This window comes from Littorina saxatilis, linkage group LG2 (genome assembly GCF_037325665.1).
Source record: "Littorina saxatilis isolate snail1 linkage group LG2, US_GU_Lsax_2.0, whole genome shotgun sequence".
Taxonomy (NCBI): Eukaryota; Metazoa; Mollusca; class Gastropoda; order Littorinimorpha; family Littorinidae; genus Littorina; species Littorina saxatilis.
In genome coordinates, this window is record NC_090246.1 from 21,867,874 (window position 1) to 21,889,409 (window position 21,536).

The following is a 21,536-nucleotide window of genomic DNA, read 5'->3' on the forward strand; positions in this document are numbered from 1 at the left end:
ATTGATGTATATACGAATCTTGTTTGGAGTCTAGAATATGCGCCCAGAATGCTATTGTTTGTGATAACATTTTTAATCCTAAAGGGAACCTTCCTAATTCCCCCAGTACAGGTATCCACATAGCTTTTCTATGAACTCCAAGAAGGAATCGACAAAATTTGATATAAACAAATTCATGAGGATTTTTGCTAGATAAACATGATCCAAAGAAATGATCAGTATTTGTTTGTTTTATTTTATTATTAAACGTAAACGGATACCAGATTTCAGCGCCATATGTTAATATCGGATTTACAAGTGAATCAAATAAATGTATCATTGTGTCTATTTGCACGTTTTGATTGCTGAAATGTGTGTGTGTGTGTGTGTGTGTGTGTGTGTGTGTGTGTGTGTGTGTGTGTCTGTCTGTCTGTCTGTGTGTGTGTAGAGCGATTCAGACTAAACTACTGGACCGATCTTTATGAAATTTGACATGAGAGTTCCTGGGTATGATATCCTCAGACGTTTTTTTTCATTTTTTTGATAAATGTCTTTGATGACGTCATATCCGGCTTTTCGTGAAAGTTGAGGCGGAACTGTCACGCTCTCATTTTTCAACCAAATTGGTTGAAATTTTGGTCAAGTAATCTCCGACGAAGCCCGGACTTCGGTATTGCATTTCAGCTTGGTGGCTTAAAAATTAATGAATGACTTTGGTCATTACAAATCTGAAAATTGTAAAAAAAATATTATTTTTATAAAACGATTCAAATTTACGTTCATCTTATTCTCCATCATTATCTGATTCCAAAAACATATAAATATGTTATATTTGGATTAAAAACAAGATCTGAAAATTAAAAATATAAAAATTAGGATCAAAATTAAATTTTCAAAATCAATTTAAAAACACTTTCATCTTATTCCTTGTCGGTTCCTGATTCCAAAAACATATAGATATGATATGTTTGGATTGAAAACACGCTTAGAAAGTTAAAACGAAGAGAGGTACAGAAAAGCGTGCTATCCTTCTCAGCGCAACTACTACCCCGCTCTTCTTGTCAATTTCACTGCCTTTGCCATGAGCGGTGGACTGACGATGCTACGAGTATACGGTCTTGCTGCGTTGCATTGCGTTCAGTTTCATTCTGTGAGTTCGACAGCTACTTGACTAAATGTTGTATTTTCGCTTTACGCGACTTGTTATGTTATGCTCTTACGACAGGAGGTATCCCTCTAAGCATATACTGAAGGCCCAAAGTTGACTTCACGAAGACTTTGCGAAGTCTTTTTACAAAATACTGAGTGCTAAACCTTCATCCAACGAGATTCGTGAAGTAGACTCCCCGAAGTCGACTTCGCCCAATAAATATCAGGCTTGACACAAATGTAACTCCTAAAGTGTAACATTTTCATATAAAGTCAGATTGTATCAATTTTACGAGTGGTCTAAACCAGTTCCCAGAGAGCCGCTTTGTGTGCACTAACAGGGGATTATACAAAATCCAATTTTACGAGTGGTCTAAACCAGTTCCTAGAGAGCCGCTTTGTGTGCACTAACAGGGGATCATACAAAATCCAATTTTACGAGTGGTTTAAACCAGTTCCTAGAGAGCCGCTTTGTGTGCACTAACAGGGGATCATACAAAATCCAATTTTACGACTGGTCTAAACCAGTTCCTAGAGAGCCGCTTTGTGTGCACTAACAGGGGATCATACAAAATCCAAAAACAGATTGGTAACGTTCCAAAATTCAGAATTTTAAAAAAACCTAGAATGGTAAGTTATTGGAACGATAATTGAACGTACCTGTGAATGCAACATGCCATATCCCGCCATGAAACCATAGGTATGATTATGTGAGCACTCACTATAAGTTTTAAACGTGTTGTGCTCCTTTGTAAGCAAGTTGTTGTATTGTCATGTGCGTGTATGTGTGAATAACATGTTGTATAAACCAAATGCAACAGGTGATCATACGGCCGGTGGACGAGAACGAAGCGTTCGATGTGTACGTGCAATACGACATCCAGCCCAACCTGACGCACTACGACTTTGCGGACTCCGTGCCCAAGGCTGACCTGTCGCACCTGGCCCACCACGAGTCGCTGGACACCCTACTGCCCGAGGCCAGGGAGGACCTCCTCTACACTGTCACCGTACCCTCCTACCTCACCTCGGACAATGGAACCTACTGGATCGGCGTCAAACTCAAAAGTGAGTATGATAATAAAAAGAAGGCTGTCCTTTCCATTAACGTCTTGAGGATAGAAAACCTTTACCAAAGAACAGAGCTACCATTTTCGTTTTTGTGTGTTGACAGAGGGCACAGTGTCTATTGACGACAGTATGTCTATATTCATGATTGTGTGTTGACAGATGGCACTGTGTCTATTGACGACAGCATGACTGTCTATATTCATGTTTTGTGTGTTGACAGAGGGCACAGTGTCTATCGACGACAGCATGTCTATATTCATGTTTTGTGTGTTGACAGAGGGCAGTGTCTCGTGACGACAGCATGTCTATATTCATGTTTTGTGTGTTGACAGAAGGCACAGTGTCTATCGACGACAGCATGTCTATATTCATGTTTTGTGTGTTGACAGAGGGCACAGTGTCTATTGACGACAGCATGTCTATATTCATGTTTTGTGTGTTGACAGAGGGCACAGTGTCTATTGACGACAGCATGTCTATATTCATGTTTTGTGTGTTGACAGAGGGCACAGTGTCTATTGACGACAGCATGTCTATATTCATGTTTTGTGTGTTGACAGAGGGCACAGTGTCTATTGACGACAGCATGTCTATATTCATGTTTTGTGTGTTGACAGAGGGCACAGTGTCTATTGACGACAGCATGTCTATATTCATGTTTTGTGTGTTGACAGAGGGCACAGTGTCTATCGACGACAGCATGTCCAACACGTCGTATACGCTGCTCAACCTGCCCTCTGGCTGCCGCTTCTGGGATGAAACCAACAACACGTGGTCCTCGGAGGGATGCGAGGTGTGCTTCAGTTTTTCCATATGAATTATTTCGTCATTTTTATTGAGTGGTCATTGTATTGGCATAACCTTATCTTCTCCTACGATGTGGACACGTTAAAGGGATACTATTCTTCTGGACGATTTATCGTGAATTTGACGAATCTGAAGAATCGTATGAAATTATCATAATTTGTATTGAGTGAACATTGTTCGTAAATATTGCATTTTTCGGGTGCTGAGTGCATTTTTGCCATAATTATTGCTGTGCAAAATAGGTCTAAATATGTCAAGTTTCGTGTAAACCGACAAACTCTGAGTGATTCTTCGGCGTTCAGAAGTCTGGCATGAATGTTTAGGCCAAAAAAAAATTTTGTCTGTTTCTGGTAACATGGCTAAAAAAAATAGGGTCGGTAGGTCGGGATTTTTTTTTATTTTTTTACCCCAAATGTAGACCAATAAAACTAACTTTAAAAATCGCGCAAAGAGACTGGATTCACTATGCATAGAGACAAGACACTCAACACATTTACAAATCGTCAGCGGACTTTCGTTTTCACACGTTTTTGTTGTTAATTTTCTCACCCTGTCCTTTACCACCAAAAAAATAAATAAAATTTTGAGTTTGGAAAAAAAAAGTTTAGGGTCGGCGCCGAAATTTAGGGTCGGTCGGGTGACCAGAAACAGACAATTTTTTTTTTTTTGCCTTAGATTGAAAAGTAAAATTATGTAGATATAATTGCATGGTATTTTTGTATACATCACCCGTTAACCAATGAGAGAATAATAACAACGACGACGATGACAACAGCAACAGCATAAACAGTAGCATTGACAACGAAGGTGACATGAGCAGTAAAAGCAAACAAAAGCAAGAAACTTGCCATCAATAACATGAATTACATAGTTCTTAAGATGACACAATACATCATTTGTGTGAGTGTTTTTAACAACAATTCCAGAACGCATGTTGTGTTACCATTCTTAGTCTGTCTTGGTGACGTTACGCCTAAAGCATAGACCAAATAGCCTGGACCGCCAACTCGTCACGTGACCCTTCGAGGTTACGACTCTCGACTTTCAGGGGCGCGTCGCGTCCGGTTTGAAAGGCCAGCGATTCGAAGACAGTGAAAAGAAAGCACGCTCCAGTTATTTGTGACAATGGGAGGTGACAATGAACTGGATTTTCCAAAACTCCAAACTAAACTTAACAAAACTCATCGAAAAACATGTTCCATATGCACTTTTGCTGAGTTTATTTTAGCATTTTCAGAACTTACCTCGGCAACTTCGTCCATGTTTACAATCGACACCGGATATCACGTCCCCCTGAGTTCTGAGAGAAAGCTAGTTGGCGGTCCAGGATAAATGGTCTATGGCCTAAAGAGACTGCAGTGCAGGTTCATGCTCGTAGGCTTGTTGTGCTCTTGTTGCCACTTCTCGTCTTGCGCTTTCTTTTGACCTTCCCTGCACTTTCACCTACATCTACATCAGGTTGGTGAGCTGACGTCACGATGGAAGGTCCAGTGCAAGTGTACTCACCTGACCTCGTTCGGGTCGGACGCGGTGGTACCACCAAACACCATCGATTTCTCCAACGTGTGGGCCAAGTTCGCTAACCTCAACGAGAACGCCGCTGTCTTCTCCGTGATTATCTCCCTTCTTGGAATCTACGTCCTGCTGCTCATCTTTCTTCGCTACAAGGACAAGCAGGATCTGGTCAAGGTTGGTTGATTCATTGATTGTGTGTGTGTGTGTGTGTGTGTGTGTGTGTGTGTGTGTGTGTGTGTGTGTGTGCGTGCGTGTGTGTCTGTGCGTTTGAGATCGACTCGAGTGTGTGCGTGCGTGCGTGCGTGCGTGTGTGCGGATGTGTGTGCGTGCATGTGTGCACGCACGTGATTTTGTGTGTGTGTGTGTGTGTGTGTGTGTGTGTGTGTGTGTGTGTGTGTGTGTGTGTGTGTGTGTGTGTGTGCGCCCAAACGAGTGTGTGTGCGCCCACGCGAGTGTGTGTGTGTGTGTGTGTGTGTGTGTGTGTCTGTCTGTCTGTCTGCATGTCTGTCTGCATGTCTGTCTGCATGTCTGTCAGTCTTTAAAGGCTCAAGAGGCATATATCAGGGACAAGACAAAGATGATACGATGCAGTTGCACGTGAAGAAGGGAGTAACGTTTGGTTTACTGAATTTTACCATGTTCGTTGCGTTGCTGGATTGCCTGATCGTGTGCTATGTTAAGAATATATATTAGGCTCATTGGATTTATTCATTTGAACAAGAAAAATACGACCGACCGGTTGTACATCGTCAGTGACTGTAAATTAACTCAGATGCTCGTTGTGTGTGTGTCAGTGGGGAGCCATGCCGCTGGAGGACAACCTGCAAACAAACAAACAAATAACCACACACACATACAAACACACACACACACACACATGTAACGTCGATCGTCAATGTATGTAAACTAACTCAGATTCTCGTTGTGTGTGTGTCAGTGGGGAGCCATGCCGCTGGAGGACAACCTGCCGACAGACAACTACCACTACCAGCTCTCGGTGTATACGGGCGTCAGGAAGAACGCTGGCACCGACTCCAGGATCCGCTTCATCATGTCTGGGGACGAGAGCGACACTGGTGTCAGGAGGCTCTTTGATGGCACGCGCAAGGTAGTGCAACATTTCAAGCTTCCATATTCTTGTTTTGAAATGATAAGAAAGGAAGGTGTAGTATAGCCGGGTTGGGGGAGGGGGGGGGGTGAACTTGATATTCATTCGTGAGTTCGACTGGGTATTCGTTCCGTGGCAGGTAAAATAGGTTGCCGCCTCGGGACATTGTCTGTTTTGCACAGCTTTGGCTTGACTCAATGTGAAACGAGCGTTTGTAAAATGCCTCCTCAGCTTCTTTGAATGAGATGACAGAAGGGCCTTTATTCAAACTGATACGAATTACTCGTTTTGAAATCTCTGTGGTGGGAAATAAACAGAAGACGTTCCCGCAAGGAAATCACTGACTTTGTAGCCACACAATCAGGTTCTCTTTTTCCCTGCATTGTAGCTACTCAGTCCTGAAATTGACGAAATTATGGCTAAAAGTGGAGTTCTAGCATTCTAAGCAACGAATGCTGCCTTTCACAGGCGTCCTTAAATCTAAAAACAATTTCAAGTAAAAGCTGACTATTGTTGCAGCACTTTGGACGTAGCAGCATCTTTAACTTCGTGCTGAGCGTCGACCGGTCAGTGGGCAACATGACCTTCATGCGCATCTGGCATGACAACTCCGGCAAGGGCAAGCAGAAGTCTTGGTACCTGGACCAGATACAAGTCACGGATCTGCAGACCGGAGAAAAGTAAGTACGGATCTGTCATTCTGTTCGTCGAATGTAACGAGCAACGTTGGCACGTGGATTGTTTATTTAATAAAATAAGTTGTTTGGTGCTGTATCTGGCATGAAAACTGCGGCAAGGGTAAGCGGAAGTCATGGTATCTGGACCAGATACAAGTCATGGATCTGTAGACCGGAGAAAAGTGTGTACGGGTCTGTCATTCTGATTGTCTAATGCAACCAGCCGAGCCGCGTTGGTTTAGTGTGTGGATTGTTTATTTGATCAAATTAGTGGTTTGGTGCTGTTTCTGGCATGACAACAGCAGTAAAGGCAAGCAGAAGTCTTGGTACCTGGACCAAATACAAGTCACGGATTTGCAGACCGGAGAAAAGTGAGTACGGCCTGTCACAATTGTCTTCGTCGAGTGAGTGGTTTGGGGTTGTATCTGGCATGACATGGGCGGTATTGGTAAGCGGAAGTCATGGTATCTGAACCTGATCTGCAGACCGGAGAAAATTGAGTACGGATCTACAAGCAGGTTTCGTTGGTGTGCAAGCAAAAATCGTAGTACCTGAACCTGGTACAAGTGACTGATCTACATACCGGAGAAAATGAGCTTTGGTTCTGTAATTCTGTTTGTTCTGTGATTGCATGTGTGTTAGCACGGTCGGTGGTGTGTTTATTTCATGAATTTGTGATTTGGTCATCTACCTGGCACGAAAACGGCAGCGAAGGTTTATAAGCAAAAGTCATATCTCTATTATTACTTTATTATTAATTTTAATAATGATGGCAGAAGCAAACTTTAGTCCCCGAAGCTATGAATCAGACAGAACATATCGTCAAGGACAAATGTTAAGCACGATGTTTCACTGGCACCCAGGGCTCACCGGAACCACAACCGGTTGGGGTCTCCTGGTTCATCGTCGCCAGACCCAGGCACCCCCTTCTCCCTTTGTTGTGACTACTAAAACAGTGTTAAATGTAAAAGTTGTGAAAAAAAATAACACAGAATCCGACCCTCGCATTTAAATTATTTATGTGAGATCAGGAATAACATCCGCGATCGATCTAACTTTCGTTCTTCAGATCGATCTTCCTGTGTGACCGCTGGCTGGCAGTGGAAGAGGACGACGGGATGGTGGACCGGATCCTGCCCGTGGCCGGGATAGAGGACCTCATCGCCTTCAAGCACCTCTTCTCGTCCTCCGCGCGCAAGAAGCTGGCCAACGACCACCTCTGGTTCTCCGTCTTCAGCCGCCCCACGCGCTCCAACTTCACGCGCGTTCAGCGCCTGTCGTGCTGCATGTCGCTGCTGTTCCTGACCATGATCACCAACGCCATGTTCTTCAAGTCCGAGGACAAGCAGGCCACCACCACTGGCATCACGCTGGGCCCCTTGCATTTCACCCTGGGACAGGTATGATGCGTCACGTCTCTTGCTTTCTTTCGCCTTTTTAGAGTTTTTTTGTGTGTGCATGAGGTGGTGGAACACAACCTTTGGATGAATTGCTTTTGTATAATCCTGTTTGTGTTGTCTCATAGGGTCATGTGTGGGACCCTTCCAGTTCTCTCTGATCCTCTCTGGGCCAAGTAGGATGCGTCGCGTCTCTTGCTTTCTTTCGCCTTTTTAGAGATTTCTTGCATCAGGCAGTGGAACACAACGTTTGGATGGATTGCTTCTGTATATTCTTGTTTGTGCTGTTTCATATGGTCACCTACGAAGACTGACAAAGGTGATCGTAGCGTATGTAAAACCCCGTAAGGAATCTCAGACGGTAAACGCAATGTTTGCCACGCAAAAATGGCCCCTATAAAACGAACGTCCTCTTAATTCCAATGAATGCCCTCAAACGAGTTTTTGTTTTGTTTTTGTGGGATTGTTTTTTTCATGACGGACTAAATTAAGAATAGGAAAACATGATAGAATCATTTTATTAGCCATACGTAATCGGAAGTAATCAAACTAGAGTTTCTGCAGTGTCGAGTTAAAGGGGTCCACTTTTTAGTTAGGCCCTGGTCGAAGCTACTGTCTACGGTTTGCATCTTTTATATAGTGCAAACCTCTTTAGTTAACACGCAGAATGCTTTTCCTGTTAAGGTGTTCATCAGCTTCATCAGCACCGTGATCGTGTTCCCGCCAAGCTTCCTCCTGGTGCTGTTCTACCGTCGCTGTCGGCAGAAGAAGAACGCCGTCCTGCAGACCAACCAGCAGAACCCTAAGCGCAACCAGAAGTACCGCTGGAAAAATGTCGGCAATGCTTCAGCCATCTGGGGTGACAAGGTGAGCTATACTGATTCGTGGATCGCTGCGAAAGGCATGGTACTTCCCATTTAAAGGATTCTGTTCACCATCTCATCTGTGGCCTGGCTTTTACATTGGATACAGCAATCTCTCCACTTGGCCAATTGGACACTTACCAAAAAATAAACAGCTTCGATGCTTTAACAAACTGCGTCTCGAAGACCTGTTAATAAGATCGAAGCACAGACGAAGCAATTTAGTGTTGTTGTTGTTGTTGTTGTTGTTGTTGTTGTTGTTGTTGTTGTTGTTGTTGTTGTTGTTGTTGTTGTTGTTGTCGTTGTTGTTGTTGTTGTTGTTTTTATTACAGCTTCGCTGCTTTCTGTGCAGAGTGAGAATTGTTTTATGAATTATGTTTACATTAAAAGCCACTATAGATACAAGATACAAGATACAAGATACAAGATACAAGAAGTTTTATTGTCCTCATCAATACAAGAAAATTTGGCATGTGTGTGGCAAGACATGATACACTGATACATAGACATTTACAAAACACAACTGAAGTTCAATATCAGCACACCCTTACGCAACATACCCACTACTTCAGACACACAGGCTACATGTGCCCCTCGGACGTACGCAACCCACAATTCACCCAGTCATACAGCTCCACATGCACTTACTCATTCATGCAGCACTCTAGCACCCGGCCATGTAAAACTCACACACTGGAACCCTCATACGGCTACATATTGCATTATGACACCCGCACAAACATTACAACCTCAAACATCGTACTAGATCTACATCTAAAAAGCATACCTCCACTATCATGCACCGAATGCATCATCATACATTACATCATAACATATTGCATTATAACACACGCACATAGTGTCCTTTTTGAGAGTTATTAACCCCAAAATCTAATTCTGAACCAGAAACAGTCTGGATGTGGATTCTTGGTATGTGTCCAGGTGAATATTTGGTTCTGGGCGTTTCTTGAATGCTTTGTTTTCTCCTGCAGGCGAGAAAGACAAAGATGCAGAAGTTGAAGGAGAGTGTGGGTGGCATCGTGGCCTCGTACCAGAAGAACAAGTACGAGGAGGACCCCCAGGAGCTGGTGGCGGCAGAACACCGTCCTAACGGCGAAGTGGGCTCGGGCAAGAAGCGCAAGAAGAAGCCCTGGAGTCTGCCCCACTGGTGCATCTACATCGCCTGGGTCGGTAAGTGGATGAAACAAAATACAAATTTGGAATTTGAAGGAGCTGACTGAGAAGTGTATAGAGTTATCTGGAAATGAATTCAAACCACGTAGAGCTGGATGCGTCAAAGAATTTTAAAGCGGGATCTTCTGCTGCTGATCCCGATTTTTTTTTTAAATATTTTTTTGCATCCAGCTTCAAAACGGGATCTAGGAGAGTGGTGGCGCCAGCACAGGAGAAACCATGTCACGTCTTACCTCTTTGACTTTGAGTTGCCAGTGTCTCGTGTCTTCAGTGCTACCTGCTCACTCGAAAGAAGTGTCAACTAAATGTGTGTACCATGTTGTGTGCGTACATTGTGTTTTCTGAGCATCCCAGTCCAGTGTCTCCAGTGCCACCAGTTCATTCTACAGAAGTGTCAACTAAATGTGTGTACCATGTTGTGTGCGTGCAGTGTGTTTTCTGAGCATCCCAGTCCAGTGTCTCGTGTCTTCAGTACCACCTGCTCACTCTATATAGAAGTGTCAACTAAATGTGTGTACCATGTTGTGTGCGTGCAGTGTGTTTCCTGAGCGTCGTGGGGTCAGCGTTCTTCACCATCCTGTTCTCCATGGAGTGGGGCAAGGAGAAGGCCAACGAGTGGCTCATCACCTTCGTCATGTCCTTCTTCCAGAACGTCATCGTCATACAGCCTGTCAAGGTAGCCGGCTTTTGGTAGTACAGAGGGCCAGAAAGAAGCATACGTGCAGCCAAGACGTTTACGTGTAGATTTTGACGTCGCGCCTATGCGTCAGCAAGGTTTGATTCAGATACACACGAAGTGTAGATCCTGGCAAACGTCAGACGTAAAAGATACATTTGATGAAGTAACACGGCGTACACGCATACGTATACGCACTCAGAGAAAAGCACTTTCTGATCTTCTGTATTGTTGGTGTTTGTGTTGGAGGTGGTGGTGGTGGTGGTGGTTGCAATAGTGGTAACTGTCTTCGTCTTGTTTGTCTTCGAACTTTTTCGCTATATCTCTTCCTCTTCTTCCCTTCTTTATTTTTTTTTCTCTCTTTCTTCCGATCTTCTCTTGTGTTATGCCTGGCATTCTGAAAACACGTTGCAACATTTTAGCTGTCGTAATACTCGTAAATACTTGGTGCTAACTTGCATTGCCCGTTTAGCTGTGTCTTTATGTCTGTATATTTTCCGATCCCTCTAATCTTTAAACATATTACACATAGAATTAACACACAAAAACTATCTTCAGCCCACAGGCGCGCATTGTCTATGGGACACAGCCTCGTTCTCTAATTTGTAACGGGATTTCTCACCAAAAGATGTATAGTGATGGACCTGATTGTAAATAGTTTCAAGCATGGAGCTTGCCTTCTGAACTGAGTTCAAGGAAACACACTTGCATGGGTCTCTAATAGCAATAACAGCTGAAGAGATAATACAATAAAATATAAACCAATTCTCACAAAAAGACAGACTTTACGTTCTAGAGACTAGTTTACACGAAGAAAGAAAGAGCCCAGTGTAAACAGTGTGGTGTGTTTCCAGGTACTGTTCATGGTGGCCATCGTATCCTGCATCTTGAAGAAACCAGATCTGGATGAAGAGGACATGGATGAAGACCTGAACAAAGTTCTGTCCCCTGACGCACTATCTGCCAAGAAAAACAAGGATCCAGTTAGCTTGTCTCGTGAGTATTAGTGTGACGGTGATCTCCCTTATCACTGCAGTTCGACAGGAGTTAATTTCCCTTCTTTCACAAATATGGGCTTGAGTGGTCACCCGTGAGTTTTGGAGGCCTGATCGCGGTATCTATGTGTTATGCTTTTGCAAACTTTGAGTTCAGCAGAGCAGATTTATAGACTATTTCATTCAAGCCTAAACCCACTCCTCCTGTATTGTCTTTGCCTCTAAAAGTACTTTGACGGTTTTATGCAGTCTGTTATGACATAAGCTAAGCTTATTTGATAAGTTTGAACTTCTCCAACAAGGCTTCGCGACATACAACTACATGTATTTCAATATAGTTTTTTGATTCGATGCAGACCTTTGGGGACAGTTCTCTTCCTTTTATCAGACCTTGTCTGAAGAACACGTTTCCAATAGATTTTTGTCTTGAGCACTAGCCGTCATTGAATATTTGAATTCGAGACCGTAGCACAGAGTCACGTCTTCAAATGGGGTACATTTTCACACGTGGTGTGGCCTGAATCGTATTCCTCAGTAGTAGATGTGAGTTCTGAAATCCGAAACAGACAAGCAAAATCAAATGAAAACGATACTCATTAAGAAGATTTATTGATCGACATTCTACTGAATGTTTCGTTTTGTCTATAATCAAACATTCCATAAGCTAAGAATCCTTATCTTTTATACGAGTTCTTAGTTCCGCACTATCCTACGCCGTTTTCAGATGTGCAAATGGAGAGACAGATGGGGAACAACGAGTACGCGCCGCCTGACACAAAAGCTTTGAGCGAGGCACGTGACCTACGGCTGAAGGAAATCAAGATGGAAGCGGTTATAAAGGAGATGGTCATCTATTTCTTCTTCCTTTTCATCATTTTCTTCATTTCCTACCAACAGCGAGACCCGCGGTCGTACCAATTTGGCCAGAACGTCAGGAACACCTTCCTCAGCGGCTTTGAAAATGTGAGTATTATGATATTCCAGCGTATTTCCTTCAGAGACTTGAAAAATGTGAGTATGTACATGTACTATGATACAACAGTCTTTCCTTCAGAGGACCGACATCGGAGTGTGGAAAAGATAAGTATCATAATATTCCAGGCGTCTTTCTTTCGTACCGTTTCTGTCCAGAATATAATGACGTGACAGCGTTTGGGAAAAGGTCAAATAAGTCGCATAACACACTCTCGAGTTACACGTATACATGTGTTAAAAACTATCGACAGATGATACTTTACTGAGTCTAGGACCTTACACATTCAGAAACTTGAAATGTCTTAAGTCAGAATAATAGATTTGTTGTTGTTGCATTTTACTGATATCCAGTCCTGGTTTTTGCTCTGGTTCATGGCTCGTTTTATTAAACAAAATCCAATATGAACCCTTTTTCAAACTCTCTGTCACATACGTCTGGATGGCTAATTAGCTCGCCGTCCGCCCTACGTCCTTCCGTCTGCTTGTCTGTCTGTTACCTACGTGTGCACTTGAACGATGGTTAACTGGATTCAAAAGCACGTGCAAGTCAGATTCTCAGATCATCCGACCATCATGTTGTTAAAGGCACAGTTTATCGTAGTAGTGATATGTGACCAAGTGGAGGGATGGTCTTATCCCGTGTAAAAGCCTGTCCAGATCTGAGACGGTGAGGCCAAGTGTTTTGACGAGGCGGAGTGGGCCTTTAACACTTTAGCCACACACAAAAGCTTCCGCCATCTTTCTTACCTCTGTTATATTTTCAGTGGGATTGCTTAAAATGAGCACTATGCTTGAGTTAAAATCCCAAATGCCATATATTGAATATGTCACGATAAAAAAAATGGAGTAAAGTTTTATTTAAGCCAAACAAAAGTTTCAGAAAGATTACAGCATGCCTTCATGTCCGTCAGATCAAAACTGTGACAGACTACTGGAAGTGGCTGGAGGGCACCTTCCTGCCCGCCCTGTTTGTGACCAAGTACGCCAATGGCACGGAGATCAAGTTCTGGCAGGACAAGGCCTGTATCGGTGACCTGGCGGCCCGCCGGGTGGGGGTGGCCAGGATCAGGCAGATGAGGGTCAAGAATGGTGAGTCGTTATGACCGTTAAATCCTGAAAGTGGGGAGAGGAGGGGGGGGTGTAGGAGTAGAGAAAAGAAAATAGTTCTGAATGTTTTTTCTAGTGTGACATAATCACAAAACAAGAATGGCAGTGTAACCGAGTGCCCGAAGCACAATAATTACCATTGGAGGCAAAGCCAGTCAAACAAGTTTGAGATTTTAAAGCTCATTTCTTACCCCTACAAAAACTGCTATGGGTACGCAAAGCTATGCTAAATTTCTATTTTTGTCCCCAGAATAAGAATCTATTTGGGACATGAGGTGGTTGTACGCTAAGAATACCCAAAGTTTCACGAGCTTCTTTAAATAGCCCACGCTCAAGCCGTCAAGGCCGGCAGACAAGTCTGCAGAGTTTGCTGTGAAGGGTGACACAGTAGTCTCCCTGGCACAGTAGGTTATTGCAACGTTTAGTTTATGACAAGTCAAAACGTCACATTTACAGTTCGTCGACCAAGTGGTCTTTTGAGTGGACAGACAGACAAACACTGATGATACAAATAATGAACTTATCTCAGAATTGTCGACGAAACTCGCTTGCAAGATGCTGTTGAGGCAATGATTTATGTCCATATGTGACAGCATGATAACATTTTGATAAATCATAAGATTATCATGATAAAATCATTGCCTCGCCAGCATCTTGCAAGAGAGTTTCGTCGAGAATTCTGAGATAAGTTCATTATCCATGGGTGGGAGCCCCAAATGTTGCCAGGGCGGGGACATAGCTCAGTTGGTAGCGCGCTGGATTTGTATTCAGTTGGCCGCTGTCAGCGTGAGTTCAAACCCACGTTCGGCGGAAATTTATTTCTCAGAGTCAACTTTGTGTGCAGACTCTCTTCGGTGTCCGAACACCCCCCGTGTACACTACATTGGGGTGTGCACGTTAAAGATCCCACGATTGACAAAAGGGTCTTTCCTGGCAAAATTGCTTAGGCACAGTTAATAATTGTCTACCTATACCCGTGTGACTTGGAATAATAGGCCGTGAAAGGTAAATATGCGCCGAAACGGCTGCAATCTACTGGCCGTATAAAATTTCATCTCACACGGCATCATTGCAGAGCGCCTAGAACTGTACCCACGGAATATGCGCGATATAAGCGTCCTATTGATTGATTGATCTTGCAGAGAGTTTCGTCGACAATTTTGAGATAAGTCTATCTGTTTTGGGATTTGTGTTTCTATTGTGGATATAATATTTTCAGTTGACCTCTGTTTCACAAATACTGTTACGATCATTTCTCTTCCTCCGTCGATCTCCGCGCCATTGTCGGCATGAACTTCTGAACACCTGTATCGTTGCAACTTCGGCTGACTTTATTTTCGCCTGCTCTTCCACCTCATCTTTATTCTCTTCATCCCCCTCCTCCTCCTCTCCGGCGCCTCCTCCCTGTCGTCAAACTGCCACCCGCTTTTGTTAAAGACATCTGAACCTTGTGACACAAGATGGAACCCATTATCAATTATTATGGTGTCCTTTACATCTCTTTGTCTTTCTCTGTCTCTGCCTGTCTCTCTGTCTCTGCCTATCAGTCTCTCTCTCTCTCTCTCTCTCTCTCTCTCTCTCTCTCTCTCTCTCTCTCTCTCTCTCTCTCTCTCTCTCTCTCTCTCTCTCTTTGTTTTTACATTTAGTCAAGTTTTGACTAAATGTTTTAACATAGAGGGGGGAATCGAGACGAGGGTCGTGGTGTATGTGTGTCTGTCTGTCTGTCTGTCTGTCTGTGTGTGTGTGTGTAGAGCGATTCAGACTAAACTACTGGACCGATCTTTATGAAATTTGACATGAGAGTTCCTGGGTATGATATCCTCAGACGTTTTTTTCTTTTTTTGATAAATGTCTTTGATGACGTCATATCCGGCTTTTCGTGAAAGTTGAGGCGGCACTGTCACGCTCTCATTTTTCAACCAAATTGGTTGAAATTTTGGTCAAGTAATCTCCGACGAAGCCCGGACTTCGGTATTGCATTTCAGCTTGGTGGCTTAAAAATTAATTGATGACTTTGGTCATTAAAAATCTGAAAATTGTAAAAAAAAAATAAAATTATAAAACGATCCAAATTTACGTTCATCTTATTTTCCATCATTTTCTGATTCCAAAAACATATAAATATGTTATATTTGGATTAAAAACAAGCTCTGAAAATTAAAAATATAAAAATTATGATCAAAATTAAATTTTCGAAATCAATTTAAAAACACTTTCATCTTATTCCTTGTCGGTTCCTGATTCCAAAAAATATAGATATGATATGTTTGGATTGAAAACACGCTCAGAAAGTTAAAACGAAGAGAGGTACAGAAAAGCGTGCTATCCTTCTCAGCGCAACTACTACCCCGCTCTTCTTGTCAATTTCACTGCCTTTGCCATGAGCGGTGGACTGACGATGCTACGAGTATACGGTCTTGCTGCGTTGCATTGCGTTCAGTTTCATTCTGTGAGTTCGACAGCTACTTGACTAAATGTTGTATTTTCGCCTTACGCGACTTGTTTCTCTTTTTCTCTCTCCATCTGTATCTCTCTCTCTCTCTCTCTCTCTCTCTCTCTCTCTCTCTCTCTCTCTCTCTCTCTCTCCCCCCCCCCCCCTTCCCCCTCTCTTTCCCTCCCTCCCTTCCCCTCTCCTCTCTCTCTCTCATGTCACTGAACACAATCGCCGTCTTTTCCCTACAGAGACGTGCACCCTGCAGAGCGAGATGGAGTCTATCATCAACCATTGCCGTGACGCGTACAGCTGGACTGATGACGACACCAAGGACTATCTGCCCGGCTGGGAGCTGCCCACGGAGGATCAGAGTGTGGAGCTAAAGAAGGCAGAGACGCCGTGGGTGTACCAGAACTCGGTCCAGATGAAGAACGTGCCCTATGTTGGCACGCTGGCCACTTACAAGGGCGGTGGCTACGCCATGCTGACCAGACGGGATATGTGCAGGACCAAGCAGGTTTGTTGACTCAAAAAATGATTGAAGTGAGGGTCACTACCCCCCATCCCCCCCCCTACCCCCGCCAACCCAACCCCCAGTGTTGTGGTGTTACGTACAAGTACAAAATATGCAAGATTTGAAAGTAACGACTGTTATCTCCCCACCCCTACATCTATCACAAACCCACAATTAAATCCATCCCCAACTGCAAAATATCCTGTGCATTGATAATACAAATTGTATTGTATCTCTGTGCAGCTGTAAGCCCGTGTCTAATCTGTTCTTGTCGCTGTGCTTGGCCTCATCAAAGTTTCACGAATATTGACCACACACACAAAAACACTATCATAACACAGGTCAAGGGGGTTTGCTTGCAAAATGAATTAATTGTTACGCGTGGCTGAATGGTTGCTAGCTGGTTACAGGTATGGTAACTAGTGTGTTCATGCATTATGTTGTCAGTGTACTAGTTCGTTTAGGATGCAAGGTACACTGGGCTAGCTCTCTTGGAACACAACTTAAACTTGCACATTGTTCCGACGACCAGATCGTTTCATTTTGACCAAAAAAACACATAAAAAAACGAATTTATTATAAATGATCTAATCTAAAACGTGTTTATTTTATACGTCACTAAATATGTGTACTGTTTTCCTATCATTCATCTATAAATTGCCTCACGTGATTTTGGATTTCGGAAAAATTCTGAGGAAAAAGACTTTCACCTCAAATCAACGCTTCGTGCTATGTACTTTCAGATGATCAAGGCAGCAAAGGACAAGGACTGGCTGGACCTGAACACACGCGCTATCTTCCTGGAGTTCACCGTGTACAATCCCAACGTCAACCTCTTCGCCTCACACATACTGCTCACAGAGTTCCTCACCACTGGGGGTGCCACTTCCAGGATTGACATCAAGGTGTGTGGATGGGTGGTTGGGGGCTGCGTGCGTGTGTGTGTCTGTGTGTGCGTGAGTGTGTGTGTGTGTGTGTGTATATGTGTGTGTGTTTATCTGTGTGTGTTTATCTCTGTGTGTGTGTGTGTGTGTGTGTGTGTGTGTGTGTGTGTGTGTGTGTGTGTGTGTGTGTGTGTGTGTGTGTGTGTTTCTGAGTGTGTGTGTTTCTCCGTGCGTGTGTGTGTGTGTTTGTGTGTGCGTGATAGCTTGTGTGTGTGTGTTTGTGTGTGTGTGCTTGTGTGTGTATGTGTGTGTGCATGTGTGTGTGTGTGTGTGTGTGTGTGTGTGTGTGTGTGTGTGTGTGTGTGTGTGTGTAGGTGTGTGTGTGTGTGTGTAGGTGTGCATGCGTGCGTGCGTGCATGCGAGTACTGCGACTAAGAGCTCACTCACCGACATTTCTACCCAATAACTTTTCTCTTCCCATCCCAACAGATTTTTCGCCTACTGTCCTACATCGGGGGCTGGGGGTTGATCGTGCTGCTCTTCGAGGTCACCTTCGCCCTTTTCACCGTCTACTTCCTCGTCAGATGCATCCGCATGCTGAAGAAAGAGCGCCTCAAGTATTTCAACACCTTCTGGAACATTCTGGAGTTCGCCCTCCTCTGTCTGGCTGTGTCCTGCATCGTCTTCTACTCCTTCAAGCACATCCTCACCAAGGTGGCCATGAGCGCCCTAAAGGATCGAGAATCTGGTGAGGTGGATGAACTTGGATTGTTCACAAATCCCCAAACAGATAGACTGCTTGACCGGCACGGTTGGCCTAGTCGTAAGGCGTCCGCCCCGTGATCGGGAGGTCGTGGGTTCGAACCCCGGCCGGGTCATACCTAAGACTTTAAAATTGGCAATCTAGTGGCTGCTCCGCCTGGCGTCTGGCATTATGGGGTTAGTGCTAGGACTGGTTGGTCCGGTGTCAGAATAATGTGACTGGGTGAGACACGAAGCCTGTGCTGCGACTTCTGTCTTGTGTGTGGCGCACGTTATATGTCAAAGCAGCACCGCCCTGATATGGCCCTTCGTGGTCGGCTGGGCGTTAAGCAAACAAACAAACAAACAAACAAACAAACAAACAAACCAACAAAGATAGACTGCTAACGTTCCAAAATGCAGAATCACAACCAAGCGCTGTAGCTTCATGGAACGTTTATTATTGACAAAACTAAACGTTACATTTACATGTTTGTCAATAATAAACTTTCCATTAACCTACAATTCTTGGTGGTTTTTTTTTTAATTCTTGGATTGTTCGGTTTAGCTGCACATGGTATGCTAATTGAGGACGAAACTGACTGGGTTTTTTTTTTTTTTCCCCTTTGAAAAACACGTCAGGAAGATAAACATATTTCGTCACGGCTATAATTATCATACAGAAACGAACACGTCACCTGTTTTTGAGTATGCGGGGAAACTTATGACGTGTGCCACATTGACCAAGAAATACACGTGTCACGTGATGCGACGTTGAAATCCTTGCGGCTGCCAGCATGTTCCAAACAACTGTTGCAGTGTTCAAAAACGAGTGGCTCTCATACAAACCTCTTTTTCCAATCGAAGGAAGAGATTTTTGTGAAAAGCAAATCTACCTGAGGAATGTATGTGCTCATTTTGAGCGAGTGGTGAAGATCCAACCACAATAAACATGCAGCGAAACTGACAAAACATTTGCCTAACTGACTGTTACTTTTCTCAACTTGCAGACGGGTTCGTCAACTTCCAGTCCATCGCGCTGTATGACGAGACCTATGCCTTCATCATGAGCACTGTGGTCTTCCTGGCCACCATTCAGTTCCTCAAGCTGCTGCAGTTCAACAAGAATGTGGGCATGATAGGAGACACTCTCATACTCGCCATTAAGGATCTCAAGGTGAACGTTGGCGGAAACAGGTGGTAGTGGTGATCGTGGTTGGTGGAATTAACAATAATAATAACAATAACAACTCTTTATTGTCCATTAACATATTACATTAAAATGGAAAAATGATGCGCCAAGCCTGCTTGTAAACGATCATAACTTGAACATTTTTAGTGGATGTGTCAGGGTCGCACACGAGTTGCGCCCCCTCTCATTGGTGGTGGTGGTGGTGGTCGGTGGTGGGGTTGTTGATGGGTGGATGGTTTCTTGGCGACCATTTAGTTTCTCAATCTGCTGAAGTTAAACCAGAAGACGTGTATGATGTGAGACACCGTCAAACTCGCTGCTAACGATCTCAAGGTGATCTGACGCAGGATGTGATGGTATATAGGTGGGTGCGGGGTGGGGCAGGGGAGGAAGGATGAGGGGAGGGGTTTGATGAAGGGAATGTGGTGGGTGGATGGTAGGTTGGTTGGTTGGTACATCATGAGCACTGTGTTGTTCACGACCACCATTACACGTTACACCATAGAAACACGCAAATACCGAGCATGCATCTTTAAGCGCTGGTAATTGTCTGAAGTGAAGACCATGAGTGCTATACAGAAGACCATAAGACATAAGATAATTTTGTGTCCATACAATTATACAATGGATGAAACAGTGTGGTTCATCTGCTCTTAAAACAACCAAACAACATGTCTGACAACTACCTTAAACATACAAACAATAAAACATACGAAGAAAGAACACCCGAAGTACTCCTGACAGGCACGTCCGCCCACATCCATACTACACATACACACACACACACGCACACACACACACACACACACACGCACGCACGCACGCACGCACGCACGCACGCACGCACACACACACACACACACACACACACACACACACAAGCACGCACACTCTCACGCACATGAGTTGCTGGTAAGAGATGTAACCAATGCATTGCACTTCTGTCACAATTGTAAAATGTATAAATAATAACCGCTAAACGTCGTTTTATTTCTCTCACTCCCCGCACAGGTGTTCTCCATCGCCTTCATGCTCTACTTCATGTCCTTCGTCATCACGGCCTACCTGCTGTTCGGACACATGATGAACACCTACAACAACATCATCGGGGCCGCAGAGTCCATGTTCGCCTTCGCCCTCGGCTCCTTCGACTTTGAGGCCATGCAGACGGCTCAGCCCATGCTGGGTCCGCTCTTCTTCTTCTCCTACATCATGGTAGTCTACATCGGCCTCATGTCCATCTTCATGACCATCATTGGAGACGCCTTCACCAGGGTTAAGGAGGACACGGCCCTCCAGAGCAACGAGTACGAGATCGTCGATTTCATGTGGGGAAAGTTCAAGGGTCTGCTGGGCTTCAAGTAAAGAGGGGGAGGGGGTAGGTCAGGTCAGGGATGAGAGGGTAAGAATTAGGGTGCAGTAGTTCTGGTAGATAGGTGTGGTTTGGGTATAGGAGTAGGAGGATTGGAAGGGGTGTCTAAATTCAAATTACGGGAAGAAGATTTGGAGATCATTCTGGTAGATAGGTGTGGTTTTGACATAGGAGTAGGAGGATTGGAAGGGGTGATTACGGGAAGAAGATTTGGAGATAGTTCTGGTAGATAGGTGTGGTTTTGACATAGGAGTAGGAGGATTGGAATGGGTATTTAAATGCAGATTACGGGAAGAAGATTTGGAGATAGTTCTGGTAGATAGGTGTGGTTTTGACATAGGAGTAGGAGGATTGGAATGGGTATCTAAAAGCAGATTACAGGAAGAAGATTTGGAGATAGTTCTGGTAGATAGGTGTGGTTTTGACATAGGAGTAGGGGGATTGGAATGGGTATTTAAATGCAGATTACGGGAAGAAGATTTGGAGATAGTTCTGGTAGATAGGTGTGGTTTTGACATAGGAGTAGGAGGATTGGAATGGGTATTTAAATGCAGATTACGGGAAGAAGATTTGGAGATAGTTCTGGTAGATAGGTGTGGTTTGGGTATAGGAGTAGGGGGATTGAAGGGGTATCTAAAAGCAGATTACGGGAAGAAGATTTGGAGATAGTTCTGGTAGATAGGTGTGGTTTGGGTATAGGAGTAGGGGGATTGAAGGGGTATCTAAAAGCAGATTACAGGAAGAAGATTTGGAGATAGTTCTGGTAGATAGGTGTGGTTTTGACATAGGAGTAGGAGGATTGGAATGGGTATCTAAAAGCAGATTACAGGAAGAAGATTTGGAGATAAGTGCGGGCTGTTCAAACGAGTAGGGGGAAGGCGTTGTA

General features: G+C 44.0%; 1 protein-coding gene across 1 annotated transcript in view; it reads left to right on the forward strand.

The window, feature by feature from the left end:
- LOC138952321 (polycystin-1-like protein 3) overlaps window positions 1-21,312 on the forward strand; it is a 56,129-nt gene extending 34,817 nt beyond the window's left edge. Inside the window, exons 26-42 of the mRNA XM_070323963.1 lie at window positions 1,950-2,196; window positions 2,874-2,992; window positions 4,465-4,695; window positions 5,459-5,629; window positions 6,149-6,309; window positions 7,376-7,706; window positions 8,388-8,570; window positions 9,559-9,757; window positions 10,297-10,436; window positions 11,291-11,432; window positions 12,156-12,394; window positions 13,318-13,495; window positions 16,196-16,464; window positions 17,205-17,366; window positions 17,835-18,093; window positions 19,097-19,263; window positions 20,290-21,312. Coding sequence (XP_070180064.1) covers window positions 1,950-2,196; window positions 2,874-2,992; window positions 4,465-4,695; window positions 5,459-5,629; window positions 6,149-6,309; window positions 7,376-7,706; window positions 8,388-8,570; window positions 9,559-9,757; window positions 10,297-10,436; window positions 11,291-11,432; window positions 12,156-12,394; window positions 13,318-13,495; window positions 16,196-16,464; window positions 17,205-17,366; window positions 17,835-18,093; window positions 19,097-19,263; window positions 20,290-20,643 — 3,552 coding nt within the window. The 3' untranslated portion in view covers window positions 20,644-21,312. The remainder of the gene's footprint in view (window positions 1-1,949; window positions 2,197-2,873; window positions 2,993-4,464; window positions 4,696-5,458; window positions 5,630-6,148; window positions 6,310-7,375; window positions 7,707-8,387; window positions 8,571-9,558; window positions 9,758-10,296; window positions 10,437-11,290; window positions 11,433-12,155; window positions 12,395-13,317; window positions 13,496-16,195; window positions 16,465-17,204; window positions 17,367-17,834; window positions 18,094-19,096; window positions 19,264-20,289) is intronic.
- The last annotated feature ends 224 nt before the right edge of the window (window positions 21,313-21,536 follow it).